This window comes from Mesoplodon densirostris, chromosome 14 (genome assembly GCF_025265405.1).
Source record: "Mesoplodon densirostris isolate mMesDen1 chromosome 14, mMesDen1 primary haplotype, whole genome shotgun sequence".
Taxonomy (NCBI): Eukaryota; Metazoa; Chordata; class Mammalia; order Artiodactyla; family Ziphiidae; genus Mesoplodon; species Mesoplodon densirostris.
The window spans coordinates 64,726,966-64,735,046 of NC_082674.1; the positions used below are offsets into that span (position 1 = coordinate 64,726,966).

The 8,081-nt window shown below is 46.7% G+C and overlaps 1 protein-coding gene across 1 annotated transcript; it reads right to left on the reverse strand.

Annotated features, from left to right (window-relative positions):
* Positions 1 to 6,333: 6,333 nt before the first annotated feature.
* Positions 6,334 to 7,680, reverse strand: LOC132501376 (uncharacterized protein C2orf78-like). Its single transcript, XM_060116965.1, has one exon. The coding sequence runs from the start codon at positions 7,678 to 7,680 to the stop codon at positions 6,334 to 6,336; it is 1,347 nt and encodes a 448-aa protein (XP_059972948.1).
* Positions 7,681 to 8,081: the final 401 nt, after the last annotated feature.

An 8,081-nucleotide genomic window follows, 5' to 3' on the forward strand; every position in this document is an offset into this window, starting at 1 on the left:
CTTACTGAGAATCCAAAAATCAGACAGTTATGATGGTTGTAAGGACTGAGCAGTTTTACACTCTTCTGTATTAACTGCCTGTGCTCCCATCTTGGGCACAGATGGGCAGAAGACCCAAGTGGTATGGTTCAGACATTGTTCTCTAGGATGGAAGCAACCTTCTCCCTGCCCTATCTTTCCCTTCAGCCTGCACTAGTATTGACTTCTATGCTGTTTCCTAGACTGGAAGCATTTTAGAACTAGGAGGGCCTTAGAGAACTTCTATTTTCACAGTCTCATTTCATGAGGAAGGAAACGGAGGCTCAGAGAGGTCAGGTTGACTTGTTCAAGTTCTCTCATTATGTTAGTATCCTTACCAGGTTTCAGAACCTAAGTATCCTGACTTCCTTGCCAGGACGCTGCTCTGAGCATGACACTGCCAGAAAGCAGGAGAAATAGAACTTATAATATAGGCATTTTCTTTGTCCGTTAGAAAACAGTACGGCTATTAATTACCATTGTGATCTTCAGTGTCTCACTTTGCTCGTGCAGTTCCCACGCTCTTACCTAGAGTTCACATATAGCTCAGTCCAAGTGGTAAATTTAAAGAGTCATTTTTACCCTCTTCAAGCCTGGTTTCTCATCCTACCTCAAAATGATTACCCGAAAGTGAATTTCTGAAGTGCTTTTGGAAAGAAAAAAGCGATCTGATTCCTTCAGATTGCTCATCTGTAAAGTGGTTATAGCACCACCACCAATAATAATGGGGACTTCCTCCTGCTTGGCCATCCCTTTCCCGCTCTCTCCCAGGGCCCTCAACACCGTCTGCTCTGTGCTGCAGCTTGGGACACAGCTGGGCGTCGTGGGCGGCACTGGCTGCCCCCGCGCCACACTGACAGTGACTGTGTCCACTGCGGACCCTGAGCTGCGGGACATCATGGAGGTGAGAGCACCCATCACCACCTTCTTCTGATGGCCTCGCCTGCAGATGGAGATACGGACCCCCAGAAAGGAGCGCAGGGCCTGCGGGATGGTAGAATGGGGTCTCAGAGACTCTGTGGCAAAGCGCAGATGCAGAGTCACGGGACACTTGTGGGCTGGCCTGCGAGTGGATAGCCGGCCATAGACAGCTGGGTGATCCGGGCCGGCCACGGGAAGTCGGTGGGCGCGGGGAGCGGGCTGGGGGCAGCCGAGCCCTCCTGGCAGGTGCTGGTCCCCCAGTGCCCGGGGCACGGGTGAGGGGCAGGGCCTACCTAAGTAACTGCCCGTAGAGAACTTGGGTGAGATCGGTCCTTGGATAGAGAGCTGGGCTCCGAGCACTCTCCTTCAGCTGCCAACTCGGCCAAAAGCGAAGTGCGCACCGTTTGGGGTGTTGCCGGTATTTATAGCTCTGCAACCTGTGAGCGAACAATGGGCTTGCGTTTGCGGGACGCAATAGTTTAGGGAGGGGTGGCGCATGCGCAGAGTACACGTCACGCCCTGGGGCGCACAGGTGAGAATGCGAGCCTGGACCGTCTAGCGCTTCTGAATCTCCCGGGGTCTGAGGGTTGGAGGTGTTTGCCTTGAGGGTGATGAGCTTCTTGGCAGGACAGCTGGCCCTTCTCCCCTGGCCTGGCCCCAGTGCTGTCGGGGGAACTAACTGTACTGGACGGGGTCCCTGCCCAGCAAAGTGGAGCAAGGTTGCTGGCTGTGCAGCTCCCACAGGAGGCGGCAGCTTTGGCAGCAGCGCCTCTGCGTCCTTCTGCCCTTTCCCCTGGCGGCACTGGAGGGGAGAGCCGCTAAGAGCACAAGTGCCCACACCACCAGGAGCTCGATCGTGCAGGCTTCTGTTTAAGGTTTCAGACTTTAAGAGTAATAGAAAAGCGTTGAACTTTTTTTGTTGAAGGTGAGTGTGTGGAACATCCCCAGTTGCATTTTCAACCTATCATTTTGCTACCGCGTGGAGAAGGCACTGCAGGGAGAAAGAGTGGAAGCGAGGAAACAAGTTAGGAGACTTTTGTAGAAATTGGGCATAATGGTGGCTGGGACCAGGGTATGGCGGTCATTTTGGTGGAAAGATGTGGACAGATTCTAGAGGTATGTAGGCAGTATCATTGTTAGCACTGGTGGTGGGTTGAGGATGAGGGCGAGGGAGAAATAGCCGTCAGTGATGGTGATTCCTAAGTTTCTGGCTCCTATGGTTGGTTGGATAGGGTTTTTTAGATGTGATGTTCATATTTATCCTAATTTGTCTTTTGTTATCTGTTGGTTCTTGATGAATACTCTGTCCTATTAAGTCTCCTGTTTTTAGCGTACAGAGCATTTTCACCCAAACTGACTGTTGCATGTTAACAGATAACTTTTTACCATCTGCCAGTTTGGTCCTGTATTTTATTCTCTTTCATTTATTAATTAAATTGCTGTATTAATGTAAATAGTTATATTAATAGATTTTCTAAAGTTGCGTTACCCTTGAGTCCTTGGAATAACGCCTTTTTGTAGTCATGGTGTATATCATTCTTTAATAATTATTGATTAGATGTGCTGATGTTTCTTTAGGATTTTTCTACCTATATTTGTAAAGCGAAATTGTACGTTTTTTGCAAAAACTTGATTTTCTTTCCTTTTTATTTACAAATGACTCGAATTTTGTTGTTTTGTAGTTATTTGATTGATGTAGAAGGCATGTGGCCAGATGATGCAATTGGATATAAGTATAAGGGTTGTCACTACTTTTCCGTTTTTATAAAATTTGAAGGTAGAAGTGTAGGGGAATTTCTCAAATTTTGGAAAAAGAGAAAAGTTTGTAATTCATTTTTTCTGACATGAGATAACCTTTTGCTAAAAGTTTATAAAGGGATGTATCTGGAAATAGTGAGATATAACAGCCTGAATAATTAGTCAGTGGATTTCAGCATTTTTTTTCTTTTTTAAATTTATTTAATTTATTTATTTATTTTTGATATTATATGCACTGCACAACCAAGGAAGTCCCTTTTTCTTCCTGCCTTCCTTCCTTCCTTCCTTCCTTTCTTTAAAGCTCCAAGTCGTTTAAAATACATGACTTCTTACTAAAAATCTGCAGTTCATGTAACCAAGGGGTTTATAACTTCTCCTCTAAAAGTTATATTCCTGGGACTTCCCTGGTGGTCCAGTGGTGCGCTTCCCTGGTGGTCCAGTGGTGCGCTTCCAATGCAGCAGGCATGGGTTCAATCCCTAGTTGGGGAGCTACGATCCCACATGCTGCACAGCCAAAGAAATTTTTTTTTAAAATGTTATGTTCCTGTAAGATTGAATTTAGTGGTTTAGACTTTCTTTTTCTTTCTTTCTTTTCTTTCTTTCTTTCTTTTTTTTTTTTTTTTTTTTTTTTTTGTGGTACATGGGCCTCTCACCGTTGTGGCCTCTCCCGTTGAAGAGCACAGGCTCCGGACACACAGGCTCAGCGGCCATGGCTCACAGGCCTAGCCCTCCACGGCATTTGGGATCCTCCCGGACCGGGACACGAACCCGTGTCCCCTGCATCGGCAGGTGGACTCTCAACCACTGCGCCACCAGGGAAGCCCTTGACATAATCATTTTGAATTTGGATAGTGCTGATGGTTGCACAGCATTGTGAATGTATTTAATGTCACTGAATTGTATACTTGAAAATGGTTGAAATACTAAATTTGGTTTTATGTATATTTTACCATAATAAAAAATCAGATGAACGAACAGCATAAACCAGAATTAGGTAAGATGATAGAACTCAGGACAGAATTCAAAATAAAAGAAAAAAAATTCAGAAAAGCCAACTAAATTTAAAATAATACAAGAGTGGGGACTTCCCTGGTTGTCCAGTGGTTAAGAATCTGCCTTCCAATGCAGGGGATGCAGGTTCGATCCCTGGTTGAGGAACTGAGATCTCACATGCCGCAGGGCAGCTAAGCCTGCACGCCGCAACTACTGAGCCTACGTGCTGTGGAGCCCACGCGCCACAACTAAAGATCCCACGGGCTGCAAGAAAGAGCCCATGCACTTCAACAAAGAGACCACGTGCTGCAACTAATACCCGACACTGCCAAACAGAAATAAATTAAATAAAATCATACGAGTGAATGAACATAATGGATAATGCCTTAAGAGAGACAAACAAGAAAAGGAAACAGTTTTTTAAATCAAATAGAAGATAAAAAGTTTAGAGAAATGGCAAATATAAAAGATAGGCAAAAAAGAGTCAGGACGGCTCTAAAAAGAGTAACATAAGTACGTATAAGAATCTATTATACCATAAAAGTGACATTTCAAATTAGTGGGACAGATTAGTCAATAAATTGTGATACATACATGTTGAGGTGTAAGTAATTCTCTGGAAGATTCCACGGCACGGCAAAAGCAGATGTCTCTGAGGAGGGAAATGTGTGGCTGGGGAACGTGGGGAAAAGGGTGACTTTTCATTGAATACCCTTGTGTACCTTTTCTAATGTTCTGTCATGTGAATTTATTACCTCTGAAGTTCACCTGAGTTCAAACCCCAGTTCCCCCAATTACTAGCTCTTAATCTTGGGCAAACTCTTCACACTCTCCAAGCCTCTTTATCTGTGAAATAAGGTCAGTAACTTAGCCTGGTGCTGCCTGGCACAGAATACACTGTCAATAAATGGAGATTATTAGTGTAAAAAACCGAAATGCCCATCAATGGATGAATGGATATTTTAAATGTGGTGTATATGTGAAATATTACACAGTCATAAAAAGGAATGAAGAACTGACACGTGCTACGACATGGACGACCTTGAAAACATTATGCTAAGTGAAAGAAGCCCCACACAGTGGTCACATTTGTATTATTTCATGAAATGTCCAGAAAAGGCAAAACCATAGCGACAGAAAGGAAATGTGTGGTTGCAGGGACTGAAGGAGGAGGGGATGAAGAGGGCCTGCTGATGGTTATGGGGGCTTCTTTGTGGGGTGATGAAAACGTGATGGGATAGATGATGGTGATGGTTGCATAGGCTTGAGAATGTACGAAATGACACTGAATTTGCGGTCTCAGCTGGTGAATTTTATGGCATGTGAATGACATCTCAAAAAAATAATTTTGAAAATGAAAGTTGCCAGTTTTCCCATTTTCACTATCCACTATCCACTGCCTCCATCTCTCCCTTCTCCCCACGTCATTCCTTTTGACGCCCACCCCTGCCGCTATCTCCCAACCTCACTCCCTCGAGCTGCCCCACGAGGCCTCCCAGGGAGCCCCTGAACCGCTGGGCGCCTGCGTCCTGTGGCCGTTGGAGCGGCTACCCAGTGCGCGTGCCCCCACCGCTCTCACCCGTGAGAGTGGACGCTTCCGTCGGATTTTTCTCGTGCGTTTCAGTTGATGGTGATGTTTACAGAAGGTGGCACACCCCCTGGTCAATGGAGAAAGCCCCTCAAGTTAATACTTAGGCCTGTCCAGAAGTTTGATGTCGTCCAGCAGTAACCTCAGCATGCTGTGCTCTGAAAGCCAGGTTGGACGCCTGCAGGCACTTGCAAATACTGAGGACTTCAGAGGCATTTGGGCCTCAAATTGAGGCCTTGTACCTCCACATGCGATGTGACCTCAGCCCTTTGCTGCACGTCTCTAAGTGAAGTGGCACAGGAATACTGGCCTTGCCTGTCGTTGCCAGGATTAACTGAATAGTGCATTAGCTGCCCTGGTGCTTAGGTGTTGAGTACATGGTGATTTACATACCAGGCCCTATCCCCTAGGATAACTCTGAGCCCTAGCCACCTCTCTGGTAGATTTCCCTATACCCCCACTATAATCACACCTGCATAAGGCAACTCAAACCTTTCAGAGATGTGTCCTGAACCTCTTGTTTTCTTAAATACCTGTGTGGTGGTTGTGAGACTTAAGGCCAACCTCCCCAAGAGACTTTTTCTATTTCTCCTAGTAAACCTAGACTCACATTCTGTCATCTTCAACTCTACTCACATTTTGTTCTTTCAACCCTGACCTCTGACCCTGCTTTTTACTTCTGCCATTTCCTCCTCACTCCTGCTTCCTTTCATAAATCCATAAATCTCTTCTGGCCTTCCTAGCCCTGGGCCACGTTCCTTCCTCTTTGCTCAGTTTTTACCCCTTTCCTCCCCTTTCCTTCATTCTCCCATCCGACTTTCAGTCCTTCCTTTCTCACGCAGACTTTGATTCCAACCCCATCAAAAACAAAACAAAACAAAAAAACTTAAAGCACGCCACAGTTAGCAGCATCTCAAAATTCAAAAGGTTTATTACTCATCTATTAATTCGATGACATTCATTTATTCAGTTTTATTGTCTTAAAATATATCAAAATAAATAGAGAAATTTATACCTGGTACCCAAGGTGGCACCAACAATCCTAGCAGTTCTTACTATAAATATCCGTAGTAGTCAGCAATTTCCATTTCCTTTTGCCTCTCAATGAAAACTTGCAGTTTCCCCAAAGAGGTGTATTTGGCGGCATTCTCACGTTCTTGTTGAGCCCGCCTCTTCATGGCCTCCCGCTCTGGTCTCTGCTCTAGTTCGATGGGCTTTGACATGACTGGCTCAGAAACGTTGGGTTCCCTCCATGGTCTTCGTTGCTTGCTGAAGCCTTGGAGTAGAAATGGGGTTTGGAGATTGGGTGGGAACTGGCGCTTAGTCACAGCAGGGGGAAGAGGCTCCCGCTGGAGAGAAGCGAAAGATGAAGTTTTGTAGGGTGCAGGCCTAGGAGCAGCAGACTGAGGGACACAAGGATGGATATGGGCGGTCCAACCCGGTTGGGTTGGGTTGGTCACAGTTGGCTGAGCTGGTTTGGCAGGACCTGGCAAAGAGGCAGGAGCTGGCTGGGATGAACTGGCTGCAGCAGGTTGAGCTGAGTTAGAAGAAGCAGGCTGGGCACGGTCCGCCACAGCAGGCCGATGTGAGGCCAGAGACTGTGGCCTCCGAGGAGCAGGTCCAGCTTGAGGCTTTTCCCAGGCAGAAAAAGGCAGAGGTACCAACTTGACCTTCTCAGGTGGAGGCAGCTCATACTGGGATGGAGATGGACACTGTTTTTCAGCACTGCTGTCTGGTTTCTGGGCTTCGACTTGAGTTTTCTCAGGACTCTTACCCTCACGTGGGGTACGCCGCCATGGCTGGATAGCTGGGGGTGGCTTGGGGTCTTTAGGGTTGCTTGAATTTCCCAAGACCCGACAGGAAGAGAGCCCAGTTTTCTTATCATTCTTCTTCCCCAGTGCATGAAATACCTTCACAGACTCCATCTTGCACATGCCTAGGGAGGTTCGAGGCTTTTTAATGCTCTCGTGGATAAGCTCAGTTTGGTGTTCCTTTCGCTTCGTCTTGGGAATTGTTGGCTTCTCTTCTGCCTTGACTTTGCTCCCTGACTGCTTCTTCTCTTCAGCCTTCTTTCTTCCTCTGGTCCTTGTGGTCTTTTCCTGCCCGTGGCTCTTAGTTTTGCTGATCTTTCTGGATGCAGCTTTCTGAGGTTTGCCTTTAGAATGCTTGGCCGTGTTCACAGGAGCCCTGTCACTGACTGCAGCATTGCATAGAACCACTTCTCCTCCTAACAGGCACTGTGGATTCTTGGGCTGGATCTTGGCCTTGGGAGCACCACTGATAGGCTCAGAGGCTTTATGTTTGTTCTTCCTGGGTTGATCAGAGGGAACCTTTATGACACTTGGCTGAGAAGGTGTTCCCTGAGCAAGGCTGGCAGAAAGTGATGGATATAGAGGGGCCATGTTATTGGTGTCTGCAGTTTTATCATACTGGGCTGCCATAAACATGGAGGAAGCAGCTGTGTGCTGGTCAGTGAGTGCCAGAGTAAAGTCTCCGAGTGAAGAAGAATTCTTTTCAGTGCTTCCTGTGATGCCCCACTCAGAAACACCTGGATAGGAAGCAGCTGAAGTGGAGATCTGGCTCTGGTCAGTAACTCCAGATAACATAGTTGTGCTAGAATGTTGGTGAAGGTAGGCACTACCCATGTGTGTCTGGAAAGAGGTGGCCGTAGCTGATGCCGAACTGACGGCAGGAGCAGAGACTCTGGAGAAGTTGCAGACACTTGCTGTTAGGGAAGCTGCATTGCTCACCACAGGAAGAGAGTGCTGCAGAGAATTCAGAGTTCCAAGTACAGATGGATTGT